Source organism: Cucumis melo, chromosome 4 (assembly GCF_025177605.1).
Source record: "Cucumis melo cultivar AY chromosome 4, USDA_Cmelo_AY_1.0, whole genome shotgun sequence".
In the NCBI taxonomy this organism is placed as follows: domain Eukaryota; kingdom Viridiplantae; phylum Streptophyta; class Magnoliopsida; order Cucurbitales; family Cucurbitaceae; genus Cucumis; species Cucumis melo.
Window position 1 is genome coordinate 12,924,158 of NC_066860.1, and position 24,482 is coordinate 12,948,639.

Below are 24,482 nucleotides of genomic sequence, written 5' to 3' on the forward strand. Positions count from 1 at the left end.
TTTGAAAGAGTGAGAGTTATCGAATTTTATACGTCTAATCATTTTTAAAATAATCTTCCAACAAATACTTGTAAATATCTAAAGACCAAGAAATTTTGAATTCAAATATACCTATTTAGGTTTACACTTTAAAAAAAAAAAAAAACGTAATCTTGATAAATGATATAAATTAATTTGATAAAATTACAAGAAGTTATACATTTTTTTTCACAAAAATATTCAAATTAAATAGCAAAAATTTATTTTTGTGACAAAGAATCTGCTCATTGTTATATTAATAGAAAAAACGTAAAATAATTAAAATTCATCAGAATTCCAGAGGTGTCCATTGTTGAGATGCACTCTCATCCTTGATTGTTAAGATTCTCCAATTCCCTATTATATGGGATGCGAAGGAACATGTTGATAATAATAAAGTAATAAAGTAATGCTTAGACGAATATTAATTCTTCCATTTTCTTTTATTTACAAGTTTAAGCTAGGTAACAAAATTGAGATTTCATTGAATGAATTTGAATCGCAAGTCCAATCTTATTTCATTTACTTAGGATTATGAATAAAACTACTATTACTATTATTACTAAACATAACTTGCTTTATGGTTATTGATAATGCTAGACCCTAGTAACAAACCATAAATATGTTAGATCTCTGGGTTCATAACTCTATAACAGTAATAGTATTTGTAATGAAAACGATTAAGGTTAGTCGATCCCATGTAAATATTCCATCAATTCCTTAGTCATATTACATTCTATGATTACAAAAATTGATGTGGATCTCACGTTTCATAAACAAACAAATGTAATTAAATGAGACTCATTTTTTAAATTACCATCCTTTGAATTACGTTTTTTAATAGATAAATAATACCTTAATTGTGCATGGAATGGGAGATTTGAACATCTAGCTATCATAATCAACCGAAAGAAACTCATTAAGACCAGTGATGTGGGGGGATTTGATCCAATGTCTTTTAGGCCATAGGCATTTGTCTAAAGACCTACGTTTAGGTTAGCTTCTGACCAAATATTTCAATCAAATTGATTTTTAAATCAACTAAGAAAAAGGAAAATCTTGGAAAAATAAATAAATGTGATAATAATGGTAAAATGGTTTAGATTGCACAAGAACAAGTACTATAACCTATCCTAAGTCAATCATGAAAACAAAATTTGAGAAAAAACAGAAAATGGAGAGAACCAGGATTGACCTAAGCAAAAAGTTGCTATGGAACTTACACTGGTACAACATATGCTCTACTTGATCCAATAAACTTACGAGGGAGGAACCCATCTCCCAGCTTTGAAATCTTTATAAAATTTTGAGTTTCTTGAAACAAGATAAAAGACTGCATCCAAAAAAAACAAATATAGAAAATATAAAGTCGTTTTCATTAATTAAGATGCAAAGAGTAGTAGTTATGATGTTGGAAATTGATTGGGGTAACATCACACCTGGAATTCCTGGTATAATGTAGTTCGGCTCCTTTAGAACGTTGTGAAGCGTTCTCCTTTCATGAACTTTGATCCATTTAGAAGACCCTTTATCTGAAAAAATAGTGCAAATAAATCTGATGACACGACAGTTTCAAAAGTATAGTCACCAAACTCAAATATTGATCTCGTCTTTTTTAGGACAAAAGGAATATAAGAATTTGAACTTCCAGCCTCAATAAAAAAAAGTGCATGCCAACAATTACTATTGAGCTTTGTTCACTTTATCTGAACATTGAGCTCTGTAGAAGTGCTAACAGATGTTTATACGCACACAAAAAAAATCATCTGCCAACGTATGGAAAATGGGAAAAAATGAACTGTTAGGCCCCCAATTTCATACATATAGAAGGAGGAAATCAGGGGAGGGCATGTTGGGAAATAACAGAAGACGGGTGGAGGAGAGTATCTTGGAGGGGCCCACTAGTGAGGAATACATAAGGAGTGTTTCTGGGGATTGGGGAGGGAGGTCATATTTTGGGAAAAGCTATCAAGGTCTTTTTGGGAGATGAATTCAGCCTTCTCGAAGGAACTGGGAGACGAGTCTTTGTTTACTGCTTTCTGCTTTCCATTTCTGTGTTGCCATTTACATTTTTGTATTGCTCTTTTGTTGCTTGTGAACTCTTTGTTATTTTCTATTGATACAAAAATCGGATGTTTGAGCATTTCCAACCCACCGGAAAGGAGCTTAAGAGCTCAGTTGATTCAAATCAAGCAAGAAGGGACCTATCCCTAACCAAGGCCGAATGTTCACTGAAAACACTCACCAAGACCTGGGAAGAAGAGCAGGGATTCTAAATCGAATTTCACAATTTGGAAATTGAAATAGAAAGTGAAGGAATGGAAGAAACCAGTGAAAAAGGGGAGGGTGAAGAACTCCCACTAATCTGAGCATTGCTGATGCAAAATGCAACCGTCTTTTGGTTGCCAAAGGATTTGCCTCCAGAAAGAACTAACGACCATCATATCCTAACCTTGGAGGGACAGCCGCCAAAAAATGTTGCCGTACAAATATGGGTATATCTGGAAGGCTGAAATTGAGAAACTAAGATGCTATAGACCGGGATCATTCGGCTGAGTCGGAGTATGTACTTGAGTCCAGTACTTTTGGAGAAAAAGAAAGATACAGGGTAGAGGTTTTGCGTTGACTATTGCAAAACTCTACCAAGTCATAATAGCGGACAAGTTTCCAATACGAATGATTGAAGAACTGTTAGATGAATTACAAGGAGCTGCTGTCTTTTCTAAATTAGACCTGCGATCCGGGTATCATCAAATACGAATGAAAGAGAGCAACATAGAGAAAACTGTCTTTCAAACTCATGAAGGTCACTACGAGTTCTTAGTTATGTCGTTTGGATTGACCAGTGCACCGGCTACCTTTCAAACGTTAATTAATCAAGTATTCAGGCCGTTCCTAAGACGGTTTGTGTTGGTATTCTTTGATGACATATTGGTCTACAGTACGGATATAATCGAACATGAAAAACATCTAAGAGTGGTCTTTAACATCCTCAAGGATGATAAATTTGTTTATGTTAGAATTAGTAGGGCTTTGTCTTTAGAGTATTTTTGGAAAGAATAATATAGAAGATTTTATTTCCTAAATCTTTTCCTTTCTTACTCCGATTGTATTCTATTTATTCTCTCCCTTTGTACCTATTGTATTCATTCGTAAGAAAAATAATAAACTTAAGTATCGTGGTTTTTCTCCCGGTTCTCGAGTTTCCACGTAAGCCTCGTGTTGGTGTTAATTGCTTTTAATATGGTATCAGAGCAAAGCAATAACGAAACCTTAGAAACTAATCTAGGAGAAACCCAGATCGCAACTGAACCCGTCACTGTCGCTGCCGTCATGGAGAAACTGCTCCAAAACCTACAGAAACCACCGATCTACTCAACGGGAGTGGTTTCGCAGCCATACGCGCCACCGCCTGACCAAAAACTGCCTCACGTGCCGCTTCGGTCTGACGCATGGGCCCACGCGTCGACGTCTTTTCATCTCACCACCCAACCCATTTCCCTCTACGCGCCGTCGGATGTCCAACCGCCATACCCTTCCGGCCATCTGCATCATCACGCGCCGCCTATGCACTTCGAACAACAACCCTCAATTGTAGATCTGTCAAATCTGTACAGTAAGCATCTGTTGTATGTTGACTCTTTACAGCAACCGTTGTTTTCTGGTAACGGGATTGATCAACCCCAGAACCATTGAAGCAGGCGAGTCTTCGACGCATTCCAAACCAATCGAGTTGTCAATGTATTCCAAGAACCCGGTAACTTCATTCCCTAATTTACCGTCAAATTATATAATTGGCTCTTTGGGTTCATTTACAGAGAATTTTTCAGGTGAAATTAAATGGGCAAAATTATTTATCTTGGTCCCAATCAATAAAGATGTTCCTCAAAGTTCACCACCAGTTCGGCTTCTTAACTGGAGAGACTGTACGTCCTCCACCAGGAGACGCCTTGGAACGACTCTGGAAAGGGGAGGACTCACTTATTTTATTCGGTCCATGCTGATTAATAGTATGGAACCACAGATTGGCAAGTCTCTACTATATGCACAGCAAAATATTTGTGGGATACAACTCAGATCCTTTACTCGAAAGGACAGAATGCTTCTTGGTTGTATACACTGCGAAAACACGTCCATAATTGCAAACAAGGGACCCTGGACGTGACTACCTATTTTAACAAGCTCTCTCTCCTCTGGCAAGAGATGGATTTGTGCAGAGAGACAGTTTGGGACACACCAAATGACGGTACACAATATGCTAAACTTGAAGAGGCTGACCGTGTTTATGACTTCCTTGCAAGATTTAATCCCAAATTTGATACTGTTTATGGTCGTATACTCGGATAAAGACCTCTTCCCTCCCTAATGGGAGTGTGTTTTGAAGTCCACCTGGAAGAGGATCGCACTAATGCCATGGGTGTACTAACTACCCCTACCATTGACTCTGCTGCCTTTAGCGCTTAGTCCTCAAATCATGGTAGTGACAAGAATAATGGGAAGTCAATCCTTGTGTGTGAGCACTGCAAGAAATAATGGCACAACAAAGATCAGTGTTGGAAACTCCACGGTCGTCCCCCAGGAGGTAAAAAACGGTCCTCCAACGAGAAACAGAACTCAGGACGTGCCTACATTAGTGAGACTACCCCTGCCAGCACTTCTCAATCAACTGGTCCTACTGCAAGCCAGACCAAGACTCCGACTCTGGGTGCCATTGCTCAGTCAGGTATGCCTCAGTCCCTTGGGCTTATTAGCGTTGATGGGAAGAATCCCTAGATCTTAGACTCGGGGGCTACAGATCACTTGACATGTTCTTTGGAACACTTTGTCTAATATGCCCCGTGTGCCGGTAATGAAAAAATCCGAATAGCTGACAGCTCTCTAACTCCAATTGCTGACAAAGGACAAGTAGTTCCTTTTGACAGTTTTGCTCTCCAGAATGTTTTGCATGTCCCTAAACTATCTTACAATTTGTTATCTATAAGCAAGATTACTCGTGAGTTGCATTGTAAAGCTATCTTCTTACTTGAATCGGTTTATTTTCAGGACATGAGCTCGAGGAGGACGATTGGCACTACCCGACATAGCAGGGGACTTTATATCCTTGATGATGATACCTCCTGTAGTAGTTTCTCTAGGGTTAGTTTATTATCGTCCTACTTTAGCACTTCTGAACAAGATTGTATGTTGTGGCATTTTCGACTGGGCAACCCAAACTTTACATATATGCAATGTTTATTTCCCCACCTTTTCTCTAAACTTGACGTCTCTTCTCTATCTTGTGATGTGTGTACCCGAGCTAAACATCGGGTCTCTTTTTCCTCACAACCATATAAACCTACACAACCGTTTACCCTTATCCATAGTGACGTTTGGGGTCCTTCCAAGGTCAGCATTTCATCGAGAAAGCGGTGGTTTGTAACTTTCACCGATGACCATACCCGTCTTACCTGGGTCTACCTTATCACAGATAAATCCGAGGTTTCATCCATTTTCCAAAACTTCTATCATACTATTGAAACACAATTCCATACAAAAATTGCAATTCTTCGGAGTGATAATGGTCGAGAATTTCAAAACCATAACCTTAGTGAATTTCTTGCTTCCAAGGGAATTGTTCACCAAAGCTCGTGTGCCTACACTCCTCAACAAAATGGAGTGGCCGCGAACGAAAAAACCGTCACCTTATGGAAGTAGCCCGTTCCCTTATGCTTTCCACTTCCCTTCCATCATCCCTGTGGAGAGATGCTATTCTTACAAACGCTCACTTAATCAATAGAATGCTTTCTAGTATCCTCCACCTTCAAACTCCCTTAGATTGTCTTAAAGAGAACCCCTCTACTCGTCTTGTTTCTGAGGTTCCTTTTCGTGTATTTGGGTGTACCACTTATTTTCATAATTTTGGCCCTAATCAGACCAAATTTACCCCTCAGGCTCAGGCTTGTGTGTTTGTTGAGTGTGCCCTTCACCATCGCAGTTATAAATTGTTTTCACCCACCGTCTAGGAAATACTTTGTCACTATAGATGTTACTTTCTGCGAGAACCGACCCTACTTTCCCGTTAGCCATCTTCAGGGGGTGAATGTGAGTGAAGAGTCTAACAGCACCTTTGAATTTATTGAACCTACTCCTAGTACCGTATCTGACGTTGATCCTCATCCCATAATCCTACCCACAAACCAAGTTCCCTGGAAAACATATTACAGGAGAAATCTCATAAAGGAAGTTGGGTCCCCTACTAGTCAACCGCCAGCTCCAGTCCAAGACTTCGAACCTCCTCGAGACCAAGGTATGGAAAACCCTACAGAACCGTGTACTAATAATACGATGAGTGAGAATGACAGGTCTAGTGTTGTTCTTGAAAATGTGAAAGAAAATAACCGCGGTGATGAGATTGAGGTTAGAATAGAAACCAGTAGCAATGAAGCTGAACAGGGTCATATAAGGAAACTTGATGAGTATGATCCCTCTCTTGACATTCCCATTGCTTTGAGAAAAGGTACAAGGTCGTGCACAAAACATCCCATTTGCAACTATGTTTCCTATGATAATCTCTCTCCACAGTTTAGAGCGTCTACAGCAAACCTTGTCTCTACCATAATACCGAAAAATATCTACACTGCTCTAGAGTGTCCTTAATGGAAAAATGTTGTTATGGAAGAGATGAAGGCTCTTGAAAAGAATAGAACTTGGGAGATCTGTGCTCTACCAAAAAGACATAAAACTGTAGGATGCAAAAGGGTTGTTCTCTCTCAAATACAAAGCAGATGGTATGCTTGATAGACACAAGGCAAGATTAGTTGCAAAGGGATTTACTCAGACCTATGGTATTGACTATTCAGAAACTTTTTATCCAGTTGCTAAGTTGAATACTGTTAGAGTCCTACTATCTGTTGCTGTGAACAAAGATTGACCTCTATACCAGCTAGATGTTAAGAATGCTTTTTTGAATGGAGACCTTATGGAGGAAGTCTACATGAACCCTCCGCCAGGATTTGAAACCCAATTTGGTCAGCAGATGTGTAAACTCCAGAAATCCCTATATGGTCTGAAACAGTCTCCAAGAGCATGGTTTGAAATCAAGGATTTGGAAATCTGAAATATCCCTAAGGGTACAGGCAAGGGCACTCTTACCATACTTTATTTACAAAGGTTTCCAAGACAGGAAAGATTGTTGTTCTAATAGTTTATGTGGATGACATTGTTTTGACTGGAGATGATCAAACAGAAATCAATCAACTAAAGCAAAGAATGGGTGATGACTTTGAAATCAAGGATTTGGAAATCTGAAATATTTCCTTAAAATGGAGGTGGCCAGATCTAAAGAAGGTATCTCCGTGTCTCAGAGAAAATAAACCCTAACCGAGACAGGTATGTTGGGATGTTGTCCTGCTGATACTTCTATTGAATTCAACAGTAAATTAGGAAACTCTGATGATCAAGTTCCAGTTGATAAAGAACAATATCAACGCTTTGTAGGTAAACTAATTTACTTATCCCATACTCGTCTTGATATTTCCTTCGTTGTGAGTGTTGTCAGTCAGTTTATGCAGGCTCCCCATGAGAAACATATGGAAGCTGTTAACAGAATTCTGAGATACTTAAAAAATACACCTGGTAAAGGGTTGATGTTTAGATAAACCATTGAGGCATATACTGATTCAAATTGGGCAGGATCTATTGTTGACAGAAAGTCTACCTCCGGTTATTGTACCTTTGTTTGGGGCAATCTTGTAACTTGGAGGAGTAAGAAGTTAAGTGTTGTGGCCAGGAGCAGCGCTGAGGCTGAATATAGAGCTATGAGTTTGGGAATATGTGAGGAAATTTGACTCCAGAAAGTCTTGTTAGATCTTCATCAAGCATGTGAGACACTATTGAAGCTTTTTTGTGATAATAAAGTCACTTTTAGTATTGCTAACAACCCAGTTCAACATGATAGAACTAAACATGTTGAGATTGATCGGTATTTCATCAAAGAAAGACTTGACAATAGAAGCATATACATTCCGTACATTCCTTTGAGCCAACAGGTTGCTAATGTTTTCACCAAGGGGCTTCTTAGACTACACTTCAACCTTTGTTTTAGCAAGTTAGGACTCATTGATAGTTACATCCCAACTTTAGGGGGAGTGTTAGAATGAGTAGGGCTTTGTCCTTAAAATATTTTTGGAAAGAATAATATAGAAGATTTTATTTCCTAAATCTTTTCCTTTCTTACTCCTATTGTATTCTATTTATTCTCTCCCTTTGTACCTATTGTATTCATTCGTAAGAAAAATAATAAAAACTAAAGTATCGTTGTTTTTCTCCTGGTTCTCGGATTTCCACATAAGCCTCGTGTTGGTGTTAATTGCTTTCAATAGTTTATCTTGAGGACAAGGAGCACTTCGAGGTGAGCAATATTATTAGGCCCCCAATTATTCATAAAAGTAAAAGGAGAGAATCAGGAGAGCGCATGTTAGGAAATAAGTAGAAGACAGGTGGAGGAGAGTATCTTGGAAGGGCTCACTATTGAGGAATATATAAGGAATGTATTGGGGATTTGGGGAGGGAGATCATATTTTGCAAAAAGTTACTGAGGGCTTTTTGGGAGAAGAATCCATTCTTCTTGAAGGAGCTGGGAGACAAGTCTTTGTTTACTGCTTTCTGCTTTCCATTTCTGTGTTGCTGTTTACATTTTCGTATTGCTCTTTCGTTGCTTGTGAACTCTTTTAGTATTTTCTATTAATATAAAGATAGCAGAGAGTACTGTCTCTATTCTCCATTTGTATTGGGATTTTCTGAGTTTCAGGGAAGAGTCCTAACATAAACAAAAAGATTGAAGGAGAATAAATATCGAGCCCAACAATGCCCTCATTTCCCTTTCTTCCGAATGTACTTATGATTAGGCAGTCGCATGGATTCAGTGTTCAAGACAAATAATGAAGATTGAGAAGAATTTTCTTGCATAGCTATACATCTAATAAGGTATACGTCCAAATAACCAAAAAGGGAACTATGATGGTAACAGATAAATTTTTCTACAAAAACAAAAATGAAAGGCTTACTTACTTGCAGAAGTGGTATGATTTGAATCTTCAACTGCGTCTTTCTCGTCAAGCGCAATGCTTTGTGCATTAGAAGCAGCAGTTCCCTCTAGAAAATTTCTTAAAATTCTCTCTTTTGATAGACAAATTCCTGAACCAGCCTGATAAAACCAGAATTAAAGATCACTAATTTGGACAAAACTAATTGATTGAAAGGACTATAAAGCTCAAACCATCAACCAAGATGCAAAACCTGTCCCCTATCATAAGTACGTACATAAACAAGGAAAGTCGCATAACCCTACGCCAGAACTAGAAACCTCACTCCATTACTAGCTTGTAGTTCAGAAGAAAACAGACACAATTTATGTCCATGCAGAAACTTGCAAACACGTAGCTCAATAAAATAAATAAATAAAACTGTGAAGCTCTCAATGTATGTTCTATTTGATGAATTATCAAAAAGAGGGTATTTCTATGTAGCATAACCACATGTAATAGATACCTCATAATATAGTTCAACTGCTTCACGGGTATATTTGTTTTCTGCATCCCATGGCAAAGGAGGACAACCTTCTGCAAACATGTTTGAAAGTTAAGGATTCTAGAAGCAGAAAGACATACTTGATAATCGATGGTTTTCCAATATCACAAATTTGTCAGCTCAAATGAAAATCATTACAAAAGTTCTCATTTAATTAAAAATAAAAATAAAAAGAGGAAGAAAAAAAGGAAAAGAAAAAGAAAAGGGAAAAAAAGGATATCATATCCAGATGAGCTGAAAACATATCAACCTCACAGAAATCCTCGATGAAGTCGCTGGACATAACCTCTGCATACAGTAAAAGAACTGGCCAGTGGAGAATGTTATTTTTATCTAATACCGGCTTTCTTAATCCAGTTAGTTCTTGATATGCCGCCTTCCCAATCTTAAAACCTCTATGCACGATTGCAGAAACAAGTTTCTGCACAATTTACAAGAAAGCAAAAATTGAGCAACTAAATGATAAAGCAGAAGTATGATCATAAGTTGTTCTTACGAAACCTCTGCCTCTGCAATAGCCTTTGTAACTAGAGCCTCACGTTGTTCCTGCTCCAATATCAGTGAATCAATCTGCCTCTCAATCTTTTTGATTTCTACATTATTTGGGTCGCACCTTATACCACTTACACAGTAGGACTTTGCTTCATCTAATAAATTCAGGGAAAGAGATGCTTTAGCAGCTCGATAAATTGCCTACATAACAATCACATCATTTAATTAAACTACATAATTTTAATTCAAGCAAGAGGGGAAACATTATATTAGAGAGGCTCATAACTTAGTATAGAAGTTAAGATTATAACATTGATGGGTCTTTTTTCCTGAACAGAGAATAAAGTTACAAGAACGTAAGGAAACACATCTATCTGGAGAAAAAATAAATTATCACCTTGATGTTTGTGGGACACAAATTGATTGCCTCCTCAGCATCATTTAGGGCTCGTCTATTGTTTCCAAGAAGTAAATTCACATGAGCTCTATTTGCATAAAGAACAGAGTTCTCAGAGTTGCTTAGGACTTTCTGATTAATTGCCTTAGTGTAGCAATCAATAGCATCAGTATAGTGCTTTTTACCCAACCTGACAAATTCATTCCCCTTTTCCTGCAAAGAGAAAAAAATAGGAAACTTAAAAGATAAAACCGGATCTACCCAAACGGAGAGTGAGATTGATAGAGTTCATTCTAACATGTTATCAAATGATAGTATCTACCAACACCACATGGAGACTGATATTGATAGAGTTCATTTGAACTTGTTTATCAAAAGATATTGAGACATTGAGCATTAATGGTCATGTTTTAGTGATTTTGAAATTGGTAAAATCACTTTAGGCCTGTTAAAAATCACTTCAAAACATATCTTTAATCATTTATGACCAATTTTAATTGTATGAACAATGTGTACAAAAGTATAAAACCAAACATTAAACTGCTTTGAATGATTAAATATATGTTTATAGTGATTTTGTCGATGATAAAGTGATTTTTAACTAATTAAAAACCCTACCAATCAAGACCAAATTTCAGTTCCATTCAAATTTCAAGTTCAAACAATAGATTACCGGATTCAGAAACTTAATTTCCTCATCACAGATTAGACTTTACCAAATTTTCAGCAATAAACATATGAAAAGCCACCAGTATTAGATTGTACTTTCACAATACTCATACTGAAGAACAAAAAAAATACAAGATGACTAAAAAACGACGGGAAAAGCTACAGAAGAATAATAAATTATCACACCAAGACTTTCAAGTGATCACCTTCTGAAGTACTATTGAACATTGGCATACCCATCTTTAAAACAAAATAGAGAAAAAGAGAGAACTACAAGCTCAACTCAATCACTTCTATTCATGTCCAACTTCTTGTAAAAAAAGTATTCAGCCTAACTCGTAGGGATTTAGAGCAATTAAGCAAACCGCATGAATTTAAGTATTTAACAAACCACGATTAACAAATCAAGCTACAAAACAATGAAGTCATCCGCAACGGGCAAAAATAAATTTCCAATCATTTCAAGTCACCAGAAAGTAGAATTTCTTATTTAGAACTCGTGAAAACATAAATATGATATAGAGAGAGACCTTGAACTCGAGGGCAGAACTCTCTTTGAGAGCAGCTATGGCATCAAGGTCAGCTTTCTCATTCTCTGTTAAGGGATTCGAACCATCCTCCATCCATAGGGCCATAACTCTTTCCAACTTTTATCAGACCAAGGAAAGAGAAAGCAGAGAAGGAGCTCAACTCGAGAGGGAGGAGAAAAGATGGAAGGCAAGAGTGTTAGAGAATTAAGGAGGGGCACCGGAAAGTTTCACAAACTAACACAAAAAGAAAATTATATGAGTGGCCCTTTTGTTATATATAAAATGCCATTTTTATCCTTAGTATGGAATGAAATGTCACTTTGTTTGACTAATATTCCTAAAACATTGAGAGAATGTAAGTCGACTTAAAAAGAATTATTTTTATTGGACAATATCCAAACTAATTTTATTAACTGATATCCGAACTAATTTTGCTAAGTAGTCTCTCAATTTTTGTTAAGATGAAGTTCCAATTTTTATTAGAAGATGCCCTAATTTTTATTAAATGATCTATTAATCTTTATTAAGTCTATCTCTTATCTTTTATTAAGCAATCTTCCATTTTTTATTAAATGAACTCTCATTTTCTATTAGACGATGATCTCACAATTTTTATTAAATGATCTCCCAATTTTTATTAAGCAGACTTTTAACTTTTATTAAACGATTCCAATGTCTAGACGATCTTTGAACTCTTCGATCTCCCAACTTTTGTTAAACGATTTACCAACTCTTATTAAACTATTCTCAAGTTTTATTAAATGATTTTTCATCTCCTATTATCATGAAAGAAAAATATTTCGTAAAAACTTACATTCTCTTTGTTTTTGGATCTTGCTCTATAGAAGACAAGTTTATAGGAGAGAGAAAACTACCCTTTGTTAAGAATTTGAGGAGAGAGGATAAAAATAGTATTTCGCAGTTTACCGAAATGAGTCCGTCATAAAAAGGTTTTTAGTTATTGTTCTATATTAAGAAATTTTTGGAGGAGAGAGCACGAAGAAAGAAAAAGTGGAATGAATTGTGTCCTCATCTAGGGATAATTGTAAGAAATAGTTGAAAATTTAGGTTTGTATTTCACATATAATATAACACATTGTTTAGTCAATTGTTTCGATGAGGTTTCCTATCACAATCCAAAGCAACGTCCACATCTTTGTTTCATGAAACATGTTAACTGTCAATCATAATGACAAATCTCAATTGAGAGAAAAATTAGCCAGAATCTCCCATAATGCAGCATCAAATTATTTATACTTGTCTATTTACTTTTTAGAAAAAGAAATATCAGTTTGTATTTCTAAATTTTGAGTTGTATTAATAGAAAGACCATTGAAACAATTAAAATTGATACAATTTTCATTTTAATTAAAAATATTTACGAATAATAATCAAACTATATTGACCTAAATTTTGTAAATCTGTAATATATTTGCACTTTGTGCCTTTACATTGAAGCTTCTCACAAGATCAAAGAGGTCACTTGTAACCATGAATGGTTTTAAGTTGAATACTTCTAGGAGACACTACTCTGATGGAGTGTCTTTAAAATATATTTAGAATTTTTTAATTTAATTTTTCAAAAGTTCTTGTAATTAGCCCCAAAAAAATGTACAGGGGAGGTAAAGAACAACTCCAATTTCAAGTTATCAACAGTAAAGTTAGCTGGAACTACAGCAAGAGTATTGCACAAATAATATACACAAGGCAAGGGTATACTCATATCTAACAAAAAGAATGGTACAACGCTATATCTTTCCGGACCTAAATTCTTACTGGTTAACAAGTAGCCTGCTATACTATATCAAATCGAACTTGAGACTGCCAAAACTCCCACCACTTTGGCATGGCCGAAGGATCTGCAGCTTGGTCTTCCCGTCCCCTATTTGTCCGTCTCCAATTTTTTATCTCAACCATGACGGCCAGCAAAGCTAAACAGCACAACAATTGCATGTGATTGATCATTTATCTTCCTCCTCAGAATCAGACTTTGCGAAAACAGGTTCTGGCTGAGTATGTGAATACGCCGGTGCAATGTATTTTGGATCATTTGCTGCAACATCAGCATACTTCAGAATAGCTTCTCTTGGATCTTCTTCCATCCATGTCTCCTTAATCAAACCTCCTTGCTGTAAGATGTAAAACAATCAATTCGTTCCCAGTTCCAAAAACAAACAGAGAGAACAAAAAATGTTTTGAGTTTTGAAAAAAATTGGACGATGGTTACCTTCATAAGATACTGGGTTAGTAAACTTCCTTGACTTGTACCAACCCTTCCACCAAAGCCTGGTCCGTTAATCGGGAGTTCGGGTTTGTGAGACTTGAGTGGGTCCTTGAGTATCTTCTCTCGCTGGCGCTTTCGGCTTGGTGCATCTCTAAATAATGGTAGGGCATGTGGGTTGTGAATAACAGGTTTAGCCTCAAAATCATCAACAGATTTTTTCCTTGGTGCACGTGCGACACACACAAGAGCTCCTCTCTCACTTAGTGTTGGATCATACAGTACATGCGTTCCTCCCTGGCTTTTATCTCCAGAAGTAGCAAATATCTTGACAAGGGAAAAAAAAGAATGTGGAACTCGGTAAGTTATCTGCATTGTTTTAATTTACAGAGTAGGAAAAACTTCAAAAATCAAAATAAATAATGCATCCTAATTTGTTTATAGAAATAACTACTTTCTTGAAAGGAAAAGAAAAAAGAAAAGTCAAAAGAATGCCGCATGCAAAAAACCAAACCCCAAAAACCCATCTGAAGAAAGGGGGCCAGGTCCAAGGAATAACTAAAAAAGTCAAGGAATCACTTGGGTCCCTTCCGCACTATGTTATTTCTCTCACCCCAAAGGTTTCATAGCAAAGGACACCCCCGCTAAACATAAGAATCAACCCTTCACTCTAAAAGGCAGATGAAGGAGAAACTCCCCAATTGAGCTGTTAACATCCCACTGGTGAGTATGTGTAAAACCAAACTCCTAGAAGACGTGATTCCACACAAACCTCACAGACTCGCAACACGACATCCTGGCAAATGGAGAATCGATTACACTGTCAGCATCCCTCTGGTGAGTCTACGTAAAACCAAACTCCTAGGAGAAGCGATTCCACACAAACCTCACCGACTCATAATGTGCCGTCCTAATGACTCCAACCCAGCATGGGAACAACCAAAATACCAAGTGCAAACATTAAAATATTTACATGCGACTATGTGAGAGTAGAAAATTTTATATAATGCATTGTTCCATGCACGGAAAAATGTTTTAGGCTATATTGGGGATGATAATGTGGCAATTAACGACAGAAAGATGCCCTTACGCAATGGGAAGAGAAGGGCTGATGCCCAGTACAAGTTGGGGTTAGATGCAGCAAATGAATGCAATTTCATAATATAGAAATCACGAGTAAGTTTCAATGGCATGTCTACATCTTCCAGATCATACATAGTAAGCTCTTCCATGCTTCATAAGAAGGTTCTAATATTAATATTTCATGTGTTTTGTATCATGTCAAATATGGAGGAAAATTGAATGTACCTGATTCAGCTTTGGGTGCCAAGCACACTGCACAACACTAGAAGTAGGGGATATTCCTACCCTAGAAACAAGTTCCAGCTTTGTTCTGTCGTAGAAGCAGAGCAGACCCCCCGTTTGGCTATCTTTCTCGACAGATGTTCCAGTCAGAAAGAGTTGCTCATCAGGACTAAATGCAATATTTGTTTGGGCATAGTTATTTGGGAGATCATCAAACACCTTGAGAGGTTTTTTCATCTGGCGCAGATCCCAAACCTGAGAAGCGGAATATAGTTACAACTTACAGGTAGCAAGGAAGGCAAACGAACAACAAGAAACAAGTGAAAGTAAATTCTCTAAGTTTGCTGAAAACATACCTTCAGCGAACCATCAAAGCTTCGGGACAGTAAAATTTTCCCATCACTTGAAAACTTAAGAGCAGTAATGTCATCTGAATGACTATTTTCAACGTGTATGTCAGGCCTACTTCCCCATCCAGGCTTAAGATTCCATATCTGCATACCACAGATGGCAAGATGTGTTAAAGTTGAAGAACAGACTAAACTAATGAGAATGCAAAGAAGCTCCATCTGGGGAAACAAGAACTAAAAAACAGTTCCAAGCATTGAAGTTAATTGCCAAGAGAAATGTGAGTCAGAGTGACAATTGACGATACCTGAATAGAACCATCGCCTATGCCACCTGCAATGCTTTTTCCTTCGCGATCCCAAGCACATGTTGTCACAGGAATTCTTCCCGGCCTAGCCAACTTTGGTTTGATAACCTACACATTGAATTACCGGCAGGCATTAATTTGGAAGGCCTTGATCCAATATGTGTCTTCACCAGCATACTTTACGGTTTACAATTTCAATTTTTAATGGTAAATTGTGCTATGTTAGCCAAAAAAACAAGAAACAACTAAATAATAGCATGCAACAGGGGAGAGAGGGGGGAAAAAGAGGTAAAAATATCTAATTCTTTCCAGTTCCCCATAAATCTCTCTTTAGCATTAAACATCACACATATTACAGATGCAAACATTTCTTTTCCAGCACCTACTAGAAGCCAGTGTATCAAACTAACAAATAATCCAACAGGAGAAAAACTTTCTGCAGAACAATTATTTAAAGCTACTACAGGAGTACTGGTACACATTGAAAGAATATCATGTTATTTAAATGCAATAAATTAAAAGAAAAAAGAAAACCTGCTTTTGACTCTTGAAGTCATTTACATCCCATATTCGCAGAGATCCGTCTTCAGATGATGTCAAAATTGTCTCTTTAGTTTTAGGGTGCCACTCTCCACAAGTCAGTCCAGATATGTGCCCTTTAGTGTTCTTCAGGTCACGTATATACATATCTCCCTTCATAAACTCTCCTAAAGTAAGTCCATCACGATCATAAATCTGAAATGCCAGTAAGATAAACATTACATAAATACTAGGTGCTTCCATAAGCTACAGGCTCATATAACAATTGAAAATCTTCATTCAGTACCTTGGCTTGAGCTGAGCCTGTCACACACAAAAAGCGGTCAGCTGTTGGACTCCAACTAAGATTACGAATTTGATGACCTTCAAATGGTTCCAACTGTCTGAAGGATTGCAAACGAGAATTCATCCCTTGAAAGTCATACATTCGTACTGTATAGTCATAACTACCAGAAAGAACTCTAGATCCAGTGTGGTCAACAGCAAGAGCAGAAACTACCTGTCAAAAATCATTCAAAATTAATATACAAGTTTATGACATCTCCGTCACTACCATAAAGCCAAGCCTCATGTTAAAAGGTAAATATGTACCAAAATCTAGTAACTTATTGACACTAAATGTCAACTCTTGTAATCTTATTTTTTATTATTATCAGTTTAATATTTTGCAGGGGGGTCCCTTCTACCCCTGCTTTTGGGTCTACTTCCTTTTGGAATTGATGTAAGCCTAAACTGTAAGATTGTTACAGCCAAATAACTGTAAAACTATTACAGTCAAAAAACTGTCAACAGTTACATAACTAATTGTAACCTCCAAAACCTATTATAAATAGAACATTTCCACCACATTGGTGATAGAGATAAAATTTCAGAAAAGATATTGGTTGTTACACCAAATTGGTATCCGAGCTTTATCGGACTTGGGACCGATGGCTAATCATCGCGGCAGAGGAACAACAAGAGGCAGGAGAAACGCCCGTCCTCTCTCCAAGAACCTTAACCAGACATTTGCTGTCAGTTGAGAATTCGTTGGAGGGAATTCGAGAGACCTTGGATGCTGTAGTTAGAAGATTAGATGCAATGAATCACCCATAGCAGCAACTGGAAGAAGAACAGCCGAACCCATATCAATGGGGAGCAAGAAGGAGAAGAGGTGCAGAACTTCAGGGAGGCTGTAGAATTCAAGAAAGAAAAAAATCATCAAGAAAGAAGAATAAATCAGTTTTGAAGGGGAAACAGACACGAGGAACAGTGGCTGGAAAATCAAGATCATAATCAAGATTGGAGTTCCTCGAGCGAAGAAGTAGGAAGTGATGCTACCATAAACAACAGAGGACATCGATTTGCACCTTACAGAGAACGAAGGGCAGAAGCATATGAATATAAAATGAAGATCGACCTCCCTATATACGACGGTAAACGAAATATTGAAACCTTTCTTGACTGGATAAAGAACACTGAATTTTTTTCAATTATATTGGTACAGCCAAGCACAAGAAGGTTCATTTGGTGGCTTTGAAACTAAAAGGTGGAGCATCAGCCTGGTGGGATCAAGTAGCAGTTAATCAGCAAAAACAAGGGAGGCAGACAATTCGGTCATGGGAAAAAATGAAGAAATTAATGAAGCAAAGGTCCTTACCTCCCAACTACAAACAAACACTGTATACACAATACCAGAATTGCCGTCAAGGATACCGAAAAACAGCAGAATACATTGAGGAGTTCCACCGGTTAGGAGCTCGGACGAACTTGATGGAAAGTGAACAACATTTGATTGCTAGATTTACAGGAGGATTACGAATGGACCTAAGGGAGAAAGTAAAACTCCAACGTTTTCAATGGCTATCAGAAGTCATAGCTTATCCAGAAACAGTAGAAGAAATGGTGGAAAGTCAATCGAAATTTACAAGAAAAGGATTTTGGGAAACTTCCACATCCAAAAATACTTTGGCACCTCAAGCGATCAATAAAGCTAAGGTGATAGAAAAAGATAAAGAACCAGAGAAGAAGGATGATCATAACAGTAAAGAAGAAACCACTGAAGCTAATAAAAAGTCCAGAAACCCTTATAATAGGCCTTTCTCAGGGACTTGCTATCGGTGTGGACAAGCTGGCCATCCTTCAATCTCCTACCCTCAGCAAAAAACAGTTGCATTTGTTGATGATGAAGAACTAATTCAGGGCAGTAATGAAGAAGATGAGCAAGATGCAGAATTAATTGAGGCTGATGAAGGAGACAACCTATCTTGTGTTCTACAAAAAGTTTTGATAGCTCCAAAAGAACATCAACCACAGAGCCATAGTCTCTTCAAAACAAGGTGCACGGTTCAAGGGAAAATTTGTAATGTTATCATTGATAGTGGCAGCAGTGAAAACTTTGTTTCAAAGGAATAGTGGCAGCCTTGAATCTGAAAGTTGAACCTCATTCCAAACCTTATAAGATTGGATGGATAAAGAAAGGAGGAGAAGCTCAAATTTCATAAATATGTCCCGTCCCATTATCCATTGGCAATAGTTATAAAGACCAAGCGGTATGTGATGTTCTCGAAATGGATGTATGTCATATACTCTTGGGAAGGCCATGGCAATATGATACTCGAGCCTTGCATAAGGGGAGAGAAAACACTTATGAATTTCAATGAATGAATAAAAAGGTAATCCTCCAACCATTAAAAAGAAGAATGAAGAGGGGATAAAGAAAATTAAGAAAAACAGCAGCCTCTTTTGACTATCAGTGGAAAGAAATTAATTAAAGAGTGTGAAGCTGACATCTTGGGATTAGTTGTGACTAATTAGAATAAGAAAGAAGAAGCTACTGAAATCCCTGAAGAAGTGCAAGAGTTGTTTGATAAATTCCCCAATATCATTAAAGAACCAACCAAATTGCCTCCCTTGTGTGACATTCGACATAATGAGCTGGTACCAAGGGCTACACTACATAATATGCCACATTACAGGATGAGTCCAAAAGAATATGTTGTTTTGCAACAGACAATTAAAGAGTTGCTGAAAAAGGGACATATTCGACCTAGTTTAAGCTCGTGTGCAGTCCCTGCCCTATTGACACTAAAGGATGGAAGCTGGAGAATGTGTGTTGATAGTAGAGCAATTAATAGAATTACAATGAAGTACAGGCTCCCCATTCCAAGAATCAATGATCTTCTTGACCAACTTGGAGGAGCACTGATTTTTTCCAAAATTGACTTGAGGAGTGGATATCACCAAATCAGAATAAGGCCGGGAGATGAATGAAAGACTGCTTTCAAAACAAATGAAGGCCTCCTTGAATGGCTTGTAATGCCATTTGGACTCTCTAACGCTCCTAGCACCTTTATGAGGCTCATGAACCAAGTACTTCACCCTTCCCTTAATAAATTTGTCATTGTTTATTTTGATGACATTTTGGTTTTCAGCAGAACACTAGACGAACATCATGTGCATCTACAACAGTTGTTCGAAGCTTTGGCCAAGAATGAATTATATATCAACCTCAAGAAATGCATATTTTGCATGGAAGAAATAGCATTCTTGGGATTCATCATTCGGAAGAATCATATCCTAATGGATGAAAAGAAAGTTAAAGCTATAAAAAACTGGCCTATACATACTTCAGTAAAAGAAGTTCAAGCATTTGTTGGCTTAGCATCATTCTACAGGAAATTTATTCACAACTTCAACACCATTGCTGCACCTATTACTGATTGCTTGAAGAAAGGAACCTTCCTATGGGGAAATAAACAACAAGACAGCTTTGAACTATTGAAGGAAAATCTGAGTAACAATCCAGTTTTGAAACTCCCAGATTTTTCCCAACCATTTGCGGTTGCTGTAGATGCTTGTGGAACCGGTATTGGAGCTGTCTTATCTCAATCGGGTCATCCTATTGAATACTTCAGTGAGAAACTCAGTCCATCAAGGCAGACATGGAGTACCTATGAACAAGAGATGTATGCCCTCGTTCGTGCATTAAAACAGTGGGAGCATTACCTACTGTCTAAAGAGTTTCTCCTAATAACAGACCATTTCTCCCTAAAATACCTCCAAGCCCAGAAATCTATCAACAAAATGCATGCTAGATGGATCTCCATTTTACAGAGATTCGAATTTGTTATCAAGAACAAAGCTGGAAAAAAAAAACAGAGTGGCTGATGCACTAAGTAGAAAACATTCCCTACTTTCTACACTATCAACAGAAGTAATGGCATTCAAGCATCTACCAGACTTATATGAAGATGATGTTAACTTCAATAAGCCATGGTATAAATGCATTCATCATCTCAAAGCAGGAGAATTTCATATTGTTGATGGATTTTTATTTAAAGGAGAAAAATTATGCATACCCTACACTTCTCTAAGAGAAGCTTTATTAAAAGAAGCACACTCGGGAGGACCAGCTGGTCACTTTAGGCAAGACAAAACCTTTCAATACTTTCCTCCAGATATCATTGGCCACAACTACGAAAGGATACCAATAATATTGTAAAGAGATGCATTATCTGTCAAACAACCAAAGGCACAAGTACTAATGTTGGATTATACAGCCCTCTACCAATTCCTACAACTATATGAGAGGATCTATCAGTAGATTTTTAGGATTACCTAAAACACAAAGACAACATGATGCTGTAATGGTAGTTGTAGCCAGATTCAGAAAAATGGCCCATTTCCTACCCTGCAAGAAGACTAATGATGTTGTCTATATTGCTAATCTCTTCTTTAGAGAGATAGTCCGACTCCATGGAATACTTAAACCTATTGTGTTTGACAGGGATGTGAAATTACTAAGCCATTTTTGGCGAGCTCTATGGAAGAAACTAGACACCACTCTTAAATTCAGCACTACAGCTCACCCCCAAACAGATGGCCAAACAGAAGTCACCAATAGAACTTTGGGAAATCTAATTCATTGCCTAAGTGGCTCAAAGCCCAAACAATGGGACCTAGCACTAGCTTAAGCTAAATTCGCCTTCAACAATATGAAAAATAGATCAACCAGGAGATGCCCCTTTGAGATTGTCTCTACTAGAAGCCCAAGACTTACATTTGACTTAGCTAATCTACCATCAAATGTAGATATCAGCAATGAAGCAGAAAATATGATTGACAGAATACAAAATCTGCACAAAGAGGTACATGATCATCTACAAAAAAAACCACTTTATCTTATAAACAAGATAAAGACAAGACAAGAAGAGAGGTGAAATTCAAAGAAGGAGATCTTGTGATGATTCATTTGAAGAAAAACCGGTTCCCAACAGGAACTTACAACAAATTAAAAGACAGATAGTTAGGGCCTTGCAAAATATTAGCTGAATATGGAGATAATGCCTATAGAATTAAGCTACCAGACGACCTACACATCAACCCTGTTTTTAACATAGCAGATTTGAAGCCCTACTATGCTCCAGACGGATTTCAATTAGCTGAGTAATACAACTCAGGGACGAGTTGGTTTTGGGAGGGGTGGATTTGATGTAAGCCTAAACGGTAAGATTGTTACAGCAGATTGTTACAGCCAAAGAACTGTAAAACTGTTACAGTAAAAAAACTGTTAACAGTTACATAACTAATTGCAACCTCCAAAACCTATTATAAATAGAACATCCCCACCACATTGGTGATAGAGATAAAATTTCAGAAAAGATATTGGTTGTTACACCAGGAATTCAGCCCTTGGAATATATATCTTCGCTTCTTATCAAATGTATGGTCTGAGAATAAGGAAGCCTAAGGCCTTGGACATCAATATTAAACAATCATCTTATAGGTTGGATGTTCTGATCTTTCTAAAACGAATATCTATATATCGACACTTCTCGATTAAATATAATGTTGCTGGTTTGCCACTTAGTTTTCCCACAATCGTTTGCTACATTGCTGTATTCAAAACAACAATACTAATAACGCCATCCGATTCCTAAGAGTCTAAGACTGCAATGCTTGTGAACATAATGCAAGTCCATGAGGAATTATTCTTGAAACATACACTATTCTGAGTCAGCAATAATAATGGAGCCCCTCGCTAAAAGTATATAAACCGAAAGACTAAAATGGCCTATCATATCCATTCACCGTTCTCTTACTCTATGCTCCATACATCTTTTTTCGTTCAAGAGAGGCTAACCTAATACTAATAATATTAAATTTGAATTGACATGGGATAGGAAAAGAAACAATCTTTGATTTGCACTCGTACTTTCACCATAAACATCGCAAAATGGCTCATTAAACCCATGCAAAAGCCAAGCAGAGTCAATGAATGCGAATAATAGTTAGAGATCAAAATTATTTAAGTAAAACCCAACTTCAGCAGCTTGACTAATTCAAGTTACCTCGATAACCAATGCTTGAAAACAAGCCAACCCTGAACACGTTGAGGGGCCAAAACTAGAGGCACTAACTAAAAGAAGTATAATAAGTTCACTCTTTCCTGATTTGAGGCTATGGACAAACTAGCAAGAAGCTGAATAGAGTGAAAAATAGAGCAGTCCAAACCTTAGTATGGCCCTTGAGCACGATCTCGTTGCTCTGCGGAATTCGAAACCGATTCTCCTCATATTCTTCCTCCTCCACATCCGAATCCTCCAGATTCGATCTCGGCGGCGGAGGTGGTGGTCCAATCATTTCACCATCGTCATCTTCGTCGTCATCTGAACCCTCACCAGCCGGCGGCGGTAGCGGAGGCCCAATAATTACATCATCATCGTCATCTTCATTCAATTTCGACTCAATGGGCGGGCGTGGCGGACCAATCTTGGGACCATCACTGTCACGCGTGATCCCACTAGGCCCAGAGTCGTTCATAACAGGTGGGTTAAGGGTTTTGGAAGTGCGAAGTGAATTGAGCCAGGCTTTGGAGGAGGAAGAGATAGAAGGAAGGGCATTGTCATTCTGTGAGGAAGAAGATTTCTCTGGAATGCTCACAGAAGTGTTACGACGAGTGGTATTGTGGATGGCTTCGAGAGGGGTTTGCGCTTTCGATTGCTTGCCGAATGTGAGAGGGAATTGAGCTCTGATGCCATCGTATATCTCCGCTTCGTCCTCCATATTCTTCCGAAGGAATTTTCTTTCGTTCAACCTAAGGACGATATCAGTTCGAAAGCGAAACCGTATATCTATTTACCCCGTCCGCCGTTAACGAAATCTAAAAATTTTGCACCGCTGAGGAGGACTCTGCCCTTCGCGAAAATTTCATAAACTAACAAAAAATTGTGAGTGACCTATTTCTATAAGCCACGTTAATCGACATTTTGACCTTTCTCTATTAAGATCATCAACTCTAACATTATGTTTATTTTCTCTCTCTTTCCGACCAACTTTTCTATGCGTTCTTTAGCAACATTCCACCTATGTATTTATTCTCGACTATCATTTAATACTTTACATTGAATGATCTTGAATTGTATCGACCATGGGATAAGAAAAGTCGCTCTCGAACATTGAATTTCATTCTCATTCTCTACTCTTCACGTTCTTCTCCAATCGTTCTCTATCAAAATTTCAAGCGAAACTCCTCTCCTTCCTTCTTATTTGCTCAAATTTGTCTTTAGAATCAAACAGTTGGACCTAAAGTAATATGGCTTTTTTCTTTTAATATTAATTGTTGTCTAATGAAGTCTTCATGATCGTATAGATATTAAAAACGACTATGGAACTTGTACTAAACAATCATGCATAAGTATTAAGATATCTTTAATTTCACATGCACGATCGTTTAGTTAAACCTAAACTATTGCAAAGACTTTATTGAACAATCATGCACGTTAAATCTTCATCGTGTAATAAACTAAAACTCTTCACAATTACTCAGTGTAGGGTTCAAAATCAATGTTCATGCATAGCATTATTGTATAATTTGGTGTGAAATGGGACCAGACCTTCAAAAACTATGTGGGGGTCAGATTAAAGGATTGAATATGAAGAAATATATTACATATTTCGAACTAGTGAGTACTCTGCACCAAATCGATTCAGATATGTTTGATATACACATCAAATGTTATTACGATCTAAATGTGTCAACTCCTTCAACTCATATAATCAATGATGAAGACCTCAATTTTTTTAAAAGGTAGTGAAACATCCAAA

The 24,482-nt window shown here is 37.4% G+C and overlaps 2 protein-coding genes across 3 annotated transcripts; both read right to left on the reverse strand.

Annotated features, from left to right (window-relative positions):
• Positions 1-137: 137 nt before the first annotated feature.
• Positions 138-11,919, reverse strand: LOC103489830 (uncharacterized). Of its 2 annotated transcripts, XM_051083270.1 has the most exons (9): positions 11,674-11,919; positions 10,475-10,687; positions 10,087-10,278; positions 9,804-10,006; positions 9,547-9,625; positions 9,067-9,202; positions 1,458-1,550; positions 1,242-1,351; positions 138-375 (listed from the first exon to the last, which is right to left on the reverse strand). In XM_051083270.1, exons 1-8 carry the CDS (start codon positions 11,776-11,778, stop codon positions 1,278-1,280), a joined length of 1,095 nt encoding a protein of 364 aa, XP_050939227.1. In that variant the 5' UTR covers positions 11,779-11,919; the 3' UTR covers positions 138-375; positions 1,242-1,277. The 2 variants fall into 2 exon arrangements, with proteins under 2 accessions (XP_050939227.1, XP_050939226.1); XM_051083269.1 differs by lacking the exon at positions 138-375 and having other exon boundaries at positions 1,078-1,351.
• Positions 11,920-13,296: 1,377 nt separating this feature from the next.
• LOC103489831 (uncharacterized) lies at positions 13,297-23,702 on the reverse strand. Its single transcript, XM_008449140.3, has 8 exons — positions 22,890-23,702; positions 16,681-16,893; positions 16,389-16,589; positions 15,855-15,962; positions 15,556-15,693; positions 15,203-15,454; positions 13,901-14,221; positions 13,297-13,802 (listed from the first exon to the last, which is right to left on the reverse strand). Exons 1-8 carry the CDS (start codon positions 23,439-23,441, stop codon positions 13,635-13,637), a joined length of 1,953 nt encoding a protein of 650 aa, XP_008447362.2. The 5' UTR covers positions 23,442-23,702; the 3' UTR covers positions 13,297-13,634.
• Positions 23,703-24,482: the final 780 nt, after the last annotated feature.

Excerpts from the sequence above, each read along its gene's own strand:
- LOC103489830 (XM_051083270.1), bottom strand. The coding sequence starts at position 11,778 with ATGGCCCTATGGATGGAGGATGGTTCGAATCCCTTAACAGAGAATGAG. Across the intron at positions 9,626-9,803 it reads TCAGCTCATCTGGATATGAT|GTTTGCAGAAGGTTGTCCTC; the intron begins ATCCTTTTTTTC and ends ACTTTCAAACAT. Across the intron at positions 1,551-9,066 it reads AAATCATACCACTTCTGCAA|ATAAAGGGTCTTCTAAATGG; the intron begins GTAAGTAAGCCT and ends CTATTTTTTCAG.
- LOC103489831 (XM_008449140.3), bottom strand. The coding sequence starts at position 23,441 with ATGGAGGACGAAGCGGAGATATACGATGGCATCAGAGCTCAATTCCCT. Across the intron at positions 15,694-15,854 it reads TAGGCGATGGTTCTATTCAG|ATATGGAATCTTAAGCCTGG; the intron begins GTATCGTCAATT and ends TGTGGTATGCAG. Across the intron at positions 15,455-15,555 it reads GCTTTGATGGTTCGCTGAAG|GTTTGGGATCTGCGCCAGAT; the intron begins GTATGTTTTCAG and ends TCCGCTTCTCAG.